Raw genomic sequence first — 16007 nt, 5'->3', positions numbered from 1 at the left:
ACAGTGGTGATATTTTAAAGTTCATTTAAAAGCTAAAAGAGTTTTATTCTTCAAATAATTTAGCTGTTTGAAATATTCTTCAAATTCATTTTGATAACAGACCATTGGTAGATATGTAGATAAATAAAACCTGTTGGATGACCATGTTTCCAAACCTACGTTTCATCATTAAGATACCGAGAGCTTTGTTAGCATATTTGTGACTACTGAATATCAGGTGGATGGGGAGTTATATCACCAGTGAAGCTCCAGGTCCTCACTTCCCATGGTTACACTGAGTTAACAACGATATAAGGACCAAACTGGAAACGAGTTGGGAAGTTATAGCGCCCAGGTGAACACAAAGCCAGGAGGAGGCTGCTCGGAAAAGTTTGTGGCATTTTGCTCATCCTAGCCCCTCCCCCTACTTAGCAGAGTATGACACAATTGAGAGAACTCTCCCAATTCCAGGCTCTTCCCTTAGGACAGAAAGGAAGAAAAATGTGGAACTTGTGTCTGACATTCTGGCTTCTTTGAGGGCTGCTTAAGGAACTAGACTGTCAAGTGACTTGGAGTGCTAGTGGGAGTGGTGGCATGGTTTGGATGCTGGTTGAAGGCCACTGAACCAAAGGGAACACAGAGGTGCACTAGAGGAAGAGGGACTCTACAGTTCATTAGGCAGGGGGTGTGAAATAATACAGACAGGACTACAATGGAAACAGCTCCTGAGAAGAAACCCGGGCAATTCTCTTAGGGACATCAAGACAGCTAAAAGCAGATGTATATCCTAAAATAAAAGCATACACACAGCTCAGAGAAGATACATCCCCAGAAAAAGTTTGGGAGGTACCAGAGCTTCTAGCCAGGCTGATTGGCAAAGCTATAAAAGCTTGAAGAGGTGGCTATTTTTCAAATGCAGAACTCTGAACAAAGTTCACAAGGCCTATAAACAGGTGAACATGGCTCCAATCTAAGAAACCTCTTCAGAAACCAACCATGAATAAATGCAGAATGTAAACTGTAACTGAAAAAAAAATTTTTAAATTAAAAAAAATGCAGATCTCAATTACCAGTTTTGTTTTTTGTATAGAATTTGAAAGACAAAAGCATAAAAAACTGTAAATCTATGTTGATGGGTACAAAACATATAAAGTGTAATTTCTGACATCAATTACAAAGTGGAAGTAGGCAGAGCTATGAAGGAGTGGAGTTTTACATGCAATTCAAGTTGATAGGAGTTTAAAATAGATTGTCATAACTTTAACTTTTTTTATATGATCCACATGGTAACCAAAGAAAATATCTCTAGAAATTACACAAAAAGGAAATAAAATCAAATCATGTCACTACAAAAAATTAATAATAAAATACAAAGGAGAGTGTAAGAGGAAATGGGCAAAAAAGCTACAAAACAAAACAAAAATGGCAATAATATTTCCCTATGAGTAATTATATTAAATATAAGTGCATTGAATTCCATAATCAAATGATATAAATTGGAGAAATCGGTAAATTTGTTTTTAAAAAGGATCCAACTATATGCTGTCTACAAGAGACTAACTTTAGATCCAAGGACACATAGTCTGAAAGTAAAAAGGATGTAAAAAGCTATTTACTTGCAAATGGTAGCCAATATCAGAAAAAAAGGTCAATTCATCAGGAAAATATGACAATTATAAATGCACAAAACACCAGAGCTAAGTATATGAAGCAAGTATATAAAACAAGCAGAAGAAATAAGGAAACAGAGAACTTGAACAATATAGACTAGCTGAACTGATTAGACATACTCTTCTCAAGTGCACATGGAACATTCCCCGGTTTGACCACATGTTAGGCCATACAACAAGTCTTAACAAATTTTAAAAGATTGAAATCATACAAAGTATCTTTTGCAATCATATTGCAATGAAACTAGAAATAAACAGCAGAAAGAAGGACTGGACAATTCACAAGTATGCGGTAAACAACACATTCTTAAACAACAAATGAATCAAAAAGGAAATCACAAGGGAATTGGAAAATATCTTGAAACAAATTAAAACAAAAACACAATATACCAACGCTTATGGGATGTAGTGAAAGCAGTGATAAGAAGGAATTTTACAGTTATAAATCCTTACATTAAATAGGAAGAAATATCTCATTAGGGGGTGGAGGGATTGAGCAAAAAGGATAAAGGACTCATGTACATGGACAACAGTGTGGTGATTGCAAGGGGGGAAGGGAGCATAAGGGGGACAAATGGTAGTGGGAAAAAATACAATAAAAGAAAATGAAAGGTCTTCACAACAAAAAAGGAAAAAAAAGAAAGAAATCAACAACCTAACTTCACACCTCAAAGAACTAGAGAAAGAACAGTCTAAACCCAAAACTAGCAGAAGGAAGGAAACATTAGAGTATAGATAAGTAAAACAGACAACAGAAGAACAGTAGGGAAAAAAAAAAATTGTTAACAGATCGACGAAATTGAGAGCTACCTGCAGTCTAGCTGAACAGAATTCCTGTAACTAAAAATATAAAGAAGCAGCCACATTGAGTAGGAGGGGTGGAGAAGCTGAATGGGCAGGTCCCACACCCATGGTGTGGTGATTAAGATTTAATTAGGATTCAGGAGGGATATCTCTGCTGCAGAGGTCCTGCCTGAGAATCAAAGGACCACACCCCTCACTAGGCTCCCAAATGGGGCATCAATGCCAAGAAGAGGAGTCCCCATAACATCTAACTGTGAAAACTAGGGGGGATTGCATCTGAGAAGGACGGGGGGCTGCACAGAGTTTTACCTATTCTGCCATCTCGACTGGAAATAGACATACAAGTATAGGAAGTGCAGAGAGTCCCAAACAAGATGAACCCAAAGAGGCCCACAACAAGAAACATAATTAAACTGGCAGAGGTTAAAGGCAAAGAATCTTAAAAGCAGCAAGAGAAAAGCAATTACCTACTAGGGAGCTCTCATAAGACTGTCAGCTGATTTCTCAACAGAAATTTTGCAAGCCAGAAGGAATTGGCATGAAATATTCAAAGTAATGAAAATAAGGACCTACAACCAAGCTTATTCTACCCAGCAAGGCTGTCATTTAGAATTGGAGAGAGAAAGGTTTCCCAAACAAGAAAAAACAGGAGTTTATCACTACTAAGTCAGCATTACAAGAAATGTTAAAAGGGCTTTCTTAAGAAGAAAAGATATAAAATATGAGTAAGATGTCCTGGCTGGTGTGGCTTAGTTGGTTGAAGCATCGTCCCGTAAACTGAAAGGTTACATGTTTGATTCCTGGTAAGGCACAAACCTAGGATGTGGGTTTGGTCCTGGTCAGGGCATGCACAAGAGGCAACTGATCTATGCTTCTCTCTCATATAGATGTTTCTCTCCTCTCTTTCCCTCCCTACCCCGCTCTCTAAAATCAATTACCATGTGCACAGATGAAGATTAAAAAATATGAATAAGAAAATACAGGAAAAATTAAATTCTTCACTGACAAAGGCAAACAGTAAAAGCAGTGGATCACTCAAACTATAACACTGCTACAAGTGTCAAAAGGGAAAAGTAGCAAAATCATATGTAATTACAAAAATAAATTAATACACACAAACACACAAAAGAAGTAAAAAATAATGAGAAAAACATAAACATGGAGACAGTTAAAATTGTAGTGATTTTAGAGTGTGTTCAAATTTAACCAACTATTAACTGAAAATGGACTGCTATAAGCATAGCCTGGTGTATATGAAGCACACGGTAACCACAAACCAGAAATCTATAAGAGATATACAAAAAATTACAAAGAAAGGTACCTAAACACCACTATGGAAACTCATCAACATACAAGTAAAGAGAGCAAGAGAATAAGAAGTGAACAGAGAAGAACTGCAAAAAAAAAAAAATCAGAAAACAATAAAATGGTAATAACTACATACCATATCAAAATTATATTAAATATAAATGGAGTAAATGCTTCAATCAAAAGACATAGGGTTGCTGAATGGAAAAAAAAAAAAAAAAGTCCCGTGCATACGCTGCCTACAAGACACCTACTTGAGATCGAAAGACACGCAGGCTGAAAATAAAGAATGGAAGAAGATATTTCATGGAAATGGGTTGAGGGGAGCTGGGGTAGCAATACTTTATCAGATAAAATAGAGTTTAAAAAAAGGCTAGCAAGACCAAGAAGGGCATTTCATTATGATAAAGGGATCAAATCAAATTAGAGGCTATGACTCTTGTAAACCTCTCTCCATCCAACAGAAGAGCACTTAAATATATGAAACAAATACAGGGTAGGGCAAAAGTAGGTTTACACTTTTTCATATGGGAAATAATACAAGAATACACTCTGTGTTTTGTATGCTCACAACTATAAACCTACTTTTGCCCCACCCTGTACTGACAGACATAAAGGGAAAGATCAACAGTATGACAGTAATATTAGGGGACATTAATGCCCCACTGACATCAATGGATAAGCCATCCAGACAGAAAATCAACAAGGAAACAGTGGCCTACCATGACACATTAGACCAGATGGACTTAATTGATATTTTTGAAGATTTCACCCATAAGCAGCAGAATATACAGTTTTTGAAGTGCACATGGAAGATTTTTCAGGATAGACTACATGTTAGACCAAACAAGTCTCAATAAAGTTAAAAAGGCTGTAGTTATATGAAGCGACTTCTCTGACCACAATATGAAACTAGAAATCAATTGTAAAAAGAAAACGGGAAAACACACAAACATGTGGAGACTAAATAACATGCTACTAAACAATGAATGGGTTAACCATGAGATCAAGGAAGAAATAAAAAGATACCTCGAGAAAAATGAAAATGAGCATACAACAACCCCAAACTTATGGACACAGTCAAAGCAGTTCTAAGCAATTCAGGCTTACCTCAAGAAACAAGAAAAATTTCAATTTAACTTTATGCCTAAAAGAACCAGAAAAAGAACAAACTAAGCCCAAAGTGAGTACAAGGAAAAACATAATTAAAATTAGAGGGGAAATAAAATAATCTTAAAAAAATAGAAAAGACCAATGAAACCAAGAGCTTGTTTTTTGAAAAGATAGAATTGATAAATCTTTAGCCAGACTCATCAAGAAAAAAAAGAGAGGGGCCAAATAAATACAAAGGATTATATTAAAACACTATGAACAATTATATGACAACAAACTGGACAATCTGGAGGAAATTTATAAATTTCTAGAAATACAGAATCTTCCAAAACTGAATCAGGAGGGAACAGAAATCTGAACAGACTGATAAGTACTAATGCGATCAAATCAGTAATCGAAAAACTGTCAAGAAAGAAAAGGAAGGCCTAGACCAGATGTTTTCACAGGTGAATTAATATGTATCCTCAAACTATTCCAAAAATTGAAGAGAACGGAAGGCTCCAAAACTCATTTTATGAGGTCAGCATTATCCTGATACTAAAACCAAAACCACTACAAAAAAGAGAGATATCCCTCAAAAACATATTTAGATGCAAAATCCTCAACAAAATATTAGCAAACTGAATTCGACAATACATTAAAATGATTATATATACAATGATCAAGTGAGATTTATTCCTGGGATATAAGGTTGGTTCAATATCCACATTCAATTTATATGATAAATCACGTAAACAAAATGAAGGATATAAATATGATCATATCAATAGATGTAGAAAAAGCATTTTAACAAGTCCAACATACATTTATGATAAAAATTCTCAGCAAAGTGGGGATAGAGAGACCATATCTCAATGTAATAAAGGCCATATATGAGAAACCCACAGCTAAGATCATATGCAGTGGTGAAAAACAGAAAAGCTGTAGCTTTATGATCAGGAACAAGACAAGAACGTCCACTTCTATTCAACATATTCAACATAGTACTGGAAGTCCTGTCCACAGCAATCAGACAAGAAAAAGAAATAAAAGGCATCCAAATTGGAAGGGAAAAAGTAAAACTGGCATGATTTGCAACTGACATGATACTATATAGAGAGAACTGTAAAGAGTTCACCAAAAAAACTATTAAAACTGGCAACTGAATTCAGTAAAGTAGCAAGGAAAAAATTAATATTCAGATATAGGCTGTATTTTTATGTACCAGTAAAATTAGAAAGAGAAATTAAAAATAATCTCATTTACAATTATATAAAAAAACAAAATACATAGGAATAAATTTAATTAATGAGTAAAAGACTTGCACTCAGAAAATTGTAAGACATTGAAGAAAATACAAATAAATGGAAGGCAAACAATTAGCATCATTAAAATGTCCACACTACCCAAAGCAATCTACAGTTTAATGCAATCCCTGTCAAAATTCCAATGGCACCCTGATCAGTGTGGCTTAGTTGGTTGAGTGTCATTCCACAAACCAAAAGGTTTGATTCCCGGTCAGGACACATGCCTGGGTTGCAGGTTTGGCCCCTAGTTGGGGTGTGTACAAGAGGCTACTAACTGATGTCTCTCTCTCACATTGATGTTTCTCTCCCTTTATTTCTCCCTCCCTTCCCCTCTCTCTAAAATCAAACATTAAAAAAAATACCAGTGGCATTTTTCACAGAACTAGAATAACTGTAAAATCTATGTGGAATCACAAAAGATCCCAAATAGCCAAAACAATCTTCAGAAAAAAAAGAACAAGTTAGAGGAATCACACTACCTAATATGAAACTATACTACAAGGCTACAATAATCAAAACAGCATGGTACTGGCAGAAAAACTGACACATAGATAAATGGAACAGAATAGAGAGTCCAGAAATAAACCCACACCTATATGGTCAATTACTCTATAACAAAGGAGACAAGAATTACAATGGGATAAAAACAGTCTTTTCAATAAATGCTGTTGGGAAAACTGGACAGAAACAGGCAAAATAAATAAAATGAGACCACTTTCTCACTAAAAATAAAATGGATTAAAGACTTAAAATGTAAGACTTGAAACCATAAAAATCCTAGAAGAAATATAGGCAGCAAACTCCTTGACATTGCTCTTAACTGTATACACACACACACACACACACACACATTTTGGACATATCTCTCCAGGGAGGGGAAACAAAAGAAAAACAAATGGCACTACATCCAACTAAGGAGTTTTGGCACAGGAAAGGAAACCATCAAGAAAATGAAAAGACAACCTACTGAATGGGTGAACATATTTGTTAATGATACATCATGTAAAGGGGTTAATATCAAAAAATATGTAACTAATACAACTTAACATTAAAAAAAAATCCTCAGGCACTGTGATTTAAAAATAGGCAGAAGACCTGAAAAGACCCTTTTTTTCCCCAAAGAGGACATACAGATGGCCAATAGACATATGAAAACATGTTCAACATAACTAATTATCAGGGAAATACATATTAAAACCACAATGAGATATCACCTCATACCTGTCAGAATTGCTATTATCAATAAATTAACAAACAGTGTTGGTGAAGATGTGGGAAAAAAATGGAACCCTTTGCACTGTTGTGGGATTGTAAATTGGTGCTGACAGTATGGAAAAGAGTATGGAGTTTCCTCCAAAAAATTAAAAATATAACTACCATATGACCCAGCAATTCCACTTCTGGGCATTTATCCAACGAAATATAAAACACTAATTCAAAAAGATACACACACCCCTATGTTCACTGCAGTATTATTTACAATAACCAAAATATGGAAGCCTCCTAAATGCCCATCCATAGATGAATGGATAAAGAAGATGTGGTACATATTCAATGCAACATTACTCGGCCATACAAAAGAATTAAATATTAACGTTTATAAGAACATGAATGGACTTAAAGGGTACTAAGCTAAGTGAAATAAGTCAGACAGAGAAAGACACCATATGATTTCACTTACCTGTAGAATCTAAATAAATAAATGAAAACAAAACAGAAACAAATTCATAGGTGCAGAGAAAAACTGGTGGTTACCAGCTGAGAGGGGTATTTGGGAATGGATGAGAAGCTGAGAGGGAAGCACGAATTGCCAGTTATTATAATAGTCACAGGGATGTAAGGTGCATTATAGGGAATATAGTCATTAACATTGTAACAACTGTATGTTGTCAGATGGATACTAGATTTATCAGTGATCACTTTGTAAGGTATATAGATATCTAATCAGTATGTTGTAAATGTGAAACTAATAAAATATTGTGTGTCAACTGTAGTTGAAAATAAGTTTAAAATATTGTTTGTAAAATAAGTTAAAAAATAAAATGAAACACTCCAATTTTTTTTTTACAAAGAATACTTAAATAAGTAAAATCAGAAATGAAGAAAGGGTCATTTAAACCAATGTAACAAATAAAAAAGGTTTGTAAGAGAATCCTATAAACAACTATACACTGACAAATCAGATAACAGAAACACTCAGCCTGCCAAGATTGAATCAGTAATCAAAAACCTTTCAGGGCCACACAGTTTCACTGGAGAATTCTACCAAACACTTAAAGAAGAATTAACACCAATCCTCCTCAAACTCTTCCAAAAGAATTGAAAACACTTTTCTACTCATTCTATGAGGCCAGCATTACTTTGATACCAAAGCCAGACAAAGACACTACAAGAAATGAAAACTACAGAGCAATGTTCCTGATGAATATCGATGAAAAAATCTTAACAAAATACTAGCAAAGAGAATTCAAAGAGCACACCAAAGGATTAAGTGTGAAATCCCTAGAGTGCAAGGATGTTTCACTACAAAAATTGATCAACGTAATATACTATATTAAAGAACAAAGGGGAAAAACCACAATTGTCTCAACTGATACATAAAAAGTATTTGACATAATTCAACACCCTTTTATGATTAAAAAGAAACACTCAACAAACTAGGAATAGACAGAAACTACCTCACTGTCATAAGGGCTGTACATAAAAAGCCCACAAATAACATCATACTCGATGAAAGACTTAGTTTTTCCTCTAAGATTAGGAACAAGACAAGGATACCTACTCTTACCACTATACTGAAACTCCTAGCCAGAGCAATTAGGCAAGAAAAAGGAAAGGCATCTAAACTGGAAAGGAAAAGTAAAATTATCTCTGTTTATAGATGACTTGATATTATATGTAGAAAAGCTTTAAAATTCTACACAAAAAAACCATTAGAACTAATAAATCCAATCAAATTTAAAGATACAAAATCAGCATGCAACAATAAGTTGCATTTCTATACACTAAAAATGAATAATCTGAAAAGGAAATAGAGAAAACAATTCCATTTACAGTAGAATTAAAAAGAAAACTTAGGAATAAACTTAACCAAGAAATTGAAAGAACTGTACCTTGAAAACAAGAAAACATTGCTGTAAGAAATTTAAAGACACAAATAAATGAAAAGACATCCTGTGTTCACAGATTGGAAGACTTTATATTGTGAAGATGTCAATACTAGCTAAAGCAAAATACAAATTCAATGCAATCTCTAAAAAAATGCCATTTTTTACAAAAAATGCCATCCTAAAATTCATATGAAGTCTCAAAGGCCCTCGAACAGTCAAAACGATCTTGAAAAAGGACAAAGTTGGGGGGTTTCACATTTCCTGATTTCAAAACATATTACAAGGCTACAGTAATCAAAACAATGTGGTATCAGCATAAAGGCACACATATAGACCAAGGAATAGAACAGATAGCCCAGAAATAGACCCTCCCTGTATGATCACATGATCTTTGACAAGAGTTCCAGAGTCACTCAATGAAGAATGGAAGACAGTCTCTTCAAAAAATGGTGCTACAAAAACTGGATAGTCACACGCAAAAGAATGAAGTTAGATCCTTACCTTATACCATATACAAAAATTAACTAAAATAGGTAAAAAACCTAAATATAAGAACCAAAACTATAAAATTTCTAGAAGAAAACATAGGGGAAAAGCTTTAGGACATTGGAATTGGCAATGCATTCTTGGAAAAAACACCAAAAGCAAAGGCAAAAGAAACAACAGACAAATGGAACTGGGTTGGCCAAAAAGTTCGTTCAGTTTTAAAGTCAAACTAAAGGACAAATTTTTCATCTTCATCAATAACTTTATTAAACAACATTATTCACTGTTCTGTTCCACTACCTTCTGCCATCTTTCAGGCAACTTCATAATTCCATCTTCCCAAAACTTTTTATAGTTTTGAGCAAAGAATTCTTCCAAGTGCCTTTTGCAGTCTTCCAGGAAATTGAAAATTTTTTCCATTAAGAGAATTTTGTAAAGACTGAAATAAATAACCCAAAGATGTGGTGTCTGGTGAATATGACAGATAAATCAGAACTTCCCAGCCAAGAGAAACATGTGGTCTTGCATTAGTCATCCTGATGGAAGGTTAGTTGACTAATTCCAGTCACTTTTTGTTGAGTGCTGCTTTCAGTTGGTGTAATTGGGAGCAGTACTTGTTGGACTTAATTGCTTGGTTTTCCAAAAGGAACTCATAATAGAGGACTCCTTTCCAATCTCACCATCTACAGAACATCACCTTCTCTGGATGAAGATCAGACTTTGGTGTGGTTGGTGGTGATTCATTTCACTTGCCCTACAATTTCTTCTGTTCCACATCCAGGGGTATCCAACCTGCAGTCGGTGGGCTGCATGTGTTCAAGGATGGCTATGAATGCCAGTATATTTAATGTGTGGCTCAAGACAACTCTTCTTCTTACAGTGTGGCCCAGAGACACCAAAAGTTTGGATACCCCTGTAAGTATCCACTTTTCAACACCCATCACAGTTTGTTTTAAAAACAGAACACTTTCATTACATTTAAGTAGATAATCACATGCAGAAATACAGTCAAGGAGGATTTTTTACCACTTAACTCATGTGGAACCCAAACATCAATGTAATTAACAAAACCAAACTGGTGTAAATGATTTTCAATGCTTGATTTTGATATTTTGAGTATGTCGGCTATCTCCCATATGGTATAACATTGATGGTCCTCAGTCAATGTCTCAATTTGATCGCTATCAGCTTCTGCTGGTCTACCTGACCATGGAGCATCGTCCAGTGAGAAATCTCCAGCGCAAAACTTCACAAACCACTTTTGACACGTTCAATCAGTCACAGCACCTTCTCCACACACTGTACAAAGCTTTTCTTTTTTGCATTTCATTTGCATTTTTACCTCTCTTGACATAATAAAGTATAGTATACTGAAAATGTTGCTTATTTTCTTCCATCTTCAATATTAAAATGGCTACAGAAAAATTCACCAATTTTGATAAGTTTTTTAAATACATGATGATATGACAGCTGTCATAATACAATCTAACAAAATTGGTTCGAATGAAGTTAAGACATTTAAGTGTTACTAGAGCCAGCATACGGGGGGGAAAAAAACAAACGAACTTTTCAACTAACCCTAATAGAGAACTGCAAATCAAAACCACAATGAGATATCACTTAACACCCCTTAGGATGACTACTCTCAAAAAACAAAACAAAAGAACAAGAGCTGGTGAAGATGTGAAGAAATTGGGACTCTTACGCACTGTTGATGGTAATGTGAACTGGTACAGCCTCTATGGAAAACAGTATAGAGGTTCCTCTAAAAATTAGAAATAGAACTACTGTATGGTCCAGTAATTCCTCTTCTAGGTATATACACAAAAGAAATGAAAGCAGGATTTCAAAGAGATATTTTCACACCCATGTTCATAGCAGCATTATTCACAATAGCCATGAGGTAGAAGCAACCCGAATGTCCCTTGATGGATAAGTGGATAAAGAAAATGTGGAGTTTATATACAAGGAAACAGTATTCAGCCTTAAAAAGGAAGGAGATCCTAACACTGCTACAACATGGATGAACTTTGAAGACATTCTTGAAATAAGCCAAGAATTCGTCTTTTCGTCTCACAAAAAGACGAATTCTGTGTGATTCCATTCACATGAGGTATCTAAACTGGTCAAATTCATAGAAACAGAAGGTAGACTGGTAGTTTCTCGGGGTTGGAAGGAGGGGGAAATATTTGGAAGTTGTTTAATAGATATAGTTGCAGTTATACAAGATAAAATGTCCTAGAGACCTGTGATAGAACAATATGAATGAATATACTTACCACTACTGAATTGTACATTTAAAGACAGTTAAGGTGGTGCATTTTATGTTGTGCTTTTTACCACCAATTTTTTTAAAGGCAGGTAGATGATACCAAATGGACCAGTTTGCACGTGAGTCTGAGGGGGAGGAACTTAGTTAAGAGAATAGGTATAATGGTATTCCGCCATGAGTTATCACATTACTTACAAATAGTGAGGGAACTTTTTCAGATCAATAGGCTGCCTCTCGTACATACACTCCCAGCCTGGGTAGCGGACCTGCCCAAACTGGAAATCAAACCAGTGGCTTCTTACTTTGTGGAACAATGTCCAACTGAGCCACACAGGTCAGGGCTAGATCCTTAAATGTTCGTGAGAGATTAGCTCCTGACACTTAAAATGATGTCAACTGTCAGAATGAATCTACTAGCGTATACTTACTAATTACAGACTATAATAAGGTGAGTGTCCCCAGCAATTTTGCTGAGCCCTAATCAGGATGAGCCCCAGATTAGAAGAGCCCGTGGGAAATCTATTTGTTCCTGGAAATTTGGGTTTTTCCTAATAGGCTTTGAGAGCCCGTCCAGTCTGTGATGCCTGCTCTTGTCCTGCTAGCCTTGGTATTTTGTAAGGTAAGAGATGAATCATTAATATCAGCTTTTCTCCAAGCAGAGTAGTAAACCTACTCTAATTTCCAAGTCTTCATTTGGCTGGTATCACATAACAGTAATCTCAATTTATGTGTTTTTTATTACTTATTCAGAGGCCGAACTTATCCTACAAAGAATAGCAAACTAATAAACTACCATCATAAGGTTATAATTTATTGAATATGTACTATAAACCAGACACTGTACTGGGCAACTTGCCCATTTATTTTTTCTTAAAGTACGCTATAATGAAGTAGGTATCATTCTCATTTTATAGTTGAAGCTCAAGAAATTAAGTTACTTGTCCAAGGTCCAAGCAGGGGAGAGCTAGAATTCAAACAGTGTATGTAGGCCATACACCTAAGCCTACATTCTTTTTAGTACATTATATCACCTCCCTAGTCATAGAGAATTACAGTTGGAAGGACTTTCTGGTCTAGTGATTTTATTTCAAATGAAAAGAGGTAAAAACACTCCCTTTTTGACCCATTTTACTTATTTAATAAAGAGTAGATGGCCCAAAGTTGTCGTCCCTATTTTTTTCTGCTTATTTCTTAATATGAGAACTACAAAAATGCTGGTGCCTAACCAGTATTCATCCAGAAATCACTGGATGACATAAGAATTAGTACAGATGCTTACGTAGTAACGTATTCCTAATTGTGCGGACCACCACTCTTTCTACACACAAACTCTAACAGTCTTCATTGCACAGTTCATTCAACTACTGGATTGACAGGCACTTAAGTTCCTGAATTGTTAAATTGGGATTTTAAGACTAGAACTAAATTACTGAATGGAGAATAGAAGAAAAAGTCATCTACTTAGAAAAACCATGTATGTATCTTACATTTCTCATTGCATAAAGTACATGTATACTCATTTTCCCATAACACCTAACAAAAAGGAATGCTCATTTCTTTTACAATACTTCAACTACTCACTAACACCAGTGCCTGAAAAGCATTCAATGTTTGTTAATACTGAAAAAAAAATGTTCATGTTTGTTACCATTTCTTAAGAATGAAGATGACCTGATTTCCTGGTGCTAATTTGCATCATGTTAGAAAGAAGGAATAGGCAGGGCTTCCAGGAAGGTATGATGCGTCTGAATTCGGTTTAGAAGCTGCTGTGCCACAGGTTTGAATTCTGTTTCCCAGTGCAGTCTGTGATAGATTTTTAGGTCTTGGTCAAAACTGCCGTCCAGTGCTAGTTCTTCGTCTGTATCAGAAAAATTAAAATTATAGCAATTATTTGGAAGTGTACTCCTACTGAATAAAGCTTGATTTTTGATGGCATGAGTTAAACTCATCCTGGGTCATCCCTAATTCCAACATGATACAGACAGGGTTTGGGGGTTAAAGGCTTTTTATCCTGTTTTTATTTGTAAGAGCTGTTTTATTGGAGAAGTTCTGTACTCTCTTCTGTTCTTTACAAATATTTTAAATAAGCATATGTTAATCTCTTAATGAAAAAGGACAATAGTCTTCTCAAAAGAATTCTAAACTGCACTGAGACTTTATTTCAACTAATCTCTTATGTGTATAAAATTCACGTCCAGAAGTCAGATAAGAATTGCTCAGAACAAAGTATTAATAGGTTACTTCCTTATCTTTGTATTTAAATAGTTACTTTTTTAATGCACAGACAAGAAATAAAAGTGTTTAACAGATATAAAAGGAGCCAGGAAACCTTTTGGGAAAATAGCACAGTTGAATTTGACAATTAAACCTTTACTAAAAGTCAACTTTGTTGTCCTCAAAGCAGCCTGGACATAATTCTTTAAAAAGACAACCTCCGCCCCTATGTTCTTATCCTAAGGACTACAAGAATCCAAATGAGCCCATGGATAATGCAGAAAAGCACTTGTAAAAAAATGCAAAATTACAATTGTAATTTGCTTGTAATTCCAGGACATCCTGACTTCTGTAATCATAAGTACATCTATCAAAGTAGGGAAGTAAATGGCCACCAAGTTTTCTGCGCTGACCTGCCACTGCATTTTCACCTGTTCAGATCGGTCCCAGGTGAAGGCCTTGAGGAAAATGCAGTGGTTTGCCGGTCCGAAGACTGACTCTGCCACTTCCTAGGTCTGTGGCTGAGGCAGCCTTCTAAAGTGGTGACCACTAAGTCCTAAAATGACCACAAATAGTGCTACTTACATAGCCTGAAAACTTTCCTCATAGGGCTAATTAAAATCCTATTACAAAGGAACTGCCTCATTACTGTCTACCTCGAATTTCCTACACCGAATATTTCTGCACACCATGTACTGTGGCACTGCTGGTGTTAGCGTCCCCGCCCAGAGCAAGATAAGGCAGTCTGGAACCCAGTTTGTACCTTCCCTCCTCTTCTCACAACCAAGCGAACAGCTGTGCAGCTCCGAGGTGAGTTCTGGGCAAACAAACACTTCAGCAAGGTCCTCCAGGGAGGCCTACATACACTGTTTGAATTCTAAGCACACCTGCATCTCCCCGCCCACAAAATAACCAGGCCCTTGGAAGGAGAGTGCTGATAGTTTGATGCCTTCACAGCCCTTCCCATTGGGCTACTTCTGGACAAGAGGAGTCTGTGACACTCAGTGGTTTCAGATTTCTAGATCTTCTTCCTGCTCACTCTTTCCAGATTTTCTGAGCACTAAACACCCTTTAACGCCCTTGCTTTATGTGCTTCTTTCTCAAGAAGCTGCGGGCTGCAGGCTGCACATGCACCTCACAGTCGCCGCCTCTGCCCAGGCTTTTGTGGAGTTGGTGGTTTTAGCAAAGCTCTATTTTGGTGCTTTAAAAAAATCTAATATTGAGCCTGTGTTACTTTTCTTGCGACTCAGACTATAATTAGTTAATTGACACTCGGACCCTATTAATTCTAAACTGGGTTAGACAAGATAATAAAAGTAGCCAAATATCCACAGGAAAGAAAAACAGGCTGAAATTTCAAAGTAATTACAGCAAATACATTTTCTTTCTTTCTTTCTTATATATTTATTTATTTATTTCCAGAGAGAGGGGAAGGGAGGGAGAGAGGGAGAGAAACATCAATGTGTGGTTGCGTCTCACGTGCCCCCCACCAGGGTCCTGGCCCTCAACCCAGGCTTGTGCCCCGACTGGGAATTGAACTGGTGACCCTTTGTTTCACAGGCCCATGCCCAATTCACTGAGCTACACCAGCTGCGAGCAAATACATTTTCAAATGCTGTATTACACAAGGAATTAAAATTTGGAACTTGTATTGCAAACAATGACAGGAATGAAGGCAAGAAAAATTCTGATCTATGATTTTCAAGCTTTTTTGACTATGACCTAAGATATACATATTAGGTTATAACTGTATACATTTCTATGC

The 16007-nt window shown here is 35.9% G+C and overlaps 1 protein-coding gene across 7 annotated transcripts in view; it reads right to left on the bottom strand.

The window, feature by feature from the left end:
* The window catches only part of ARMC2 (armadillo repeat containing 2), a 222192-nt gene that overhangs the window by 109721 nt on the left and 96464 nt on the right, over nt 1-16007 (bottom strand). For 5 of the 7 annotated variants that reach the window (XR_006654184.3, XR_011650561.1, XR_006654182.3 and 2 more), the window contains one exon: nt 13677-13886. Coding sequence is in view for 1 of the 7 variants with exons in the window: in XM_024551788.3 (XP_024407556.2) it covers nt 13729-13886 (158 nt within the window). In the remaining 6 variants the exon portion in view is untranslated. Of the gene's footprint in view, nt 1-9449; nt 11171-13435; nt 13887-16007 lie in introns of those variants that run through there. The other 2 variants (XR_006654185.2, XM_024551788.3) reach the window with 2 other exon arrangements.

Source organism: Desmodus rotundus, chromosome 11 (assembly GCF_022682495.2).
Source record: "Desmodus rotundus isolate HL8 chromosome 11, HLdesRot8A.1, whole genome shotgun sequence".
NCBI classification, from domain to species: domain Eukaryota; kingdom Metazoa; phylum Chordata; class Mammalia; order Chiroptera; family Phyllostomidae; genus Desmodus; species Desmodus rotundus.
This window is presented reverse-complemented; position numbering and strand designations above follow the sequence as displayed.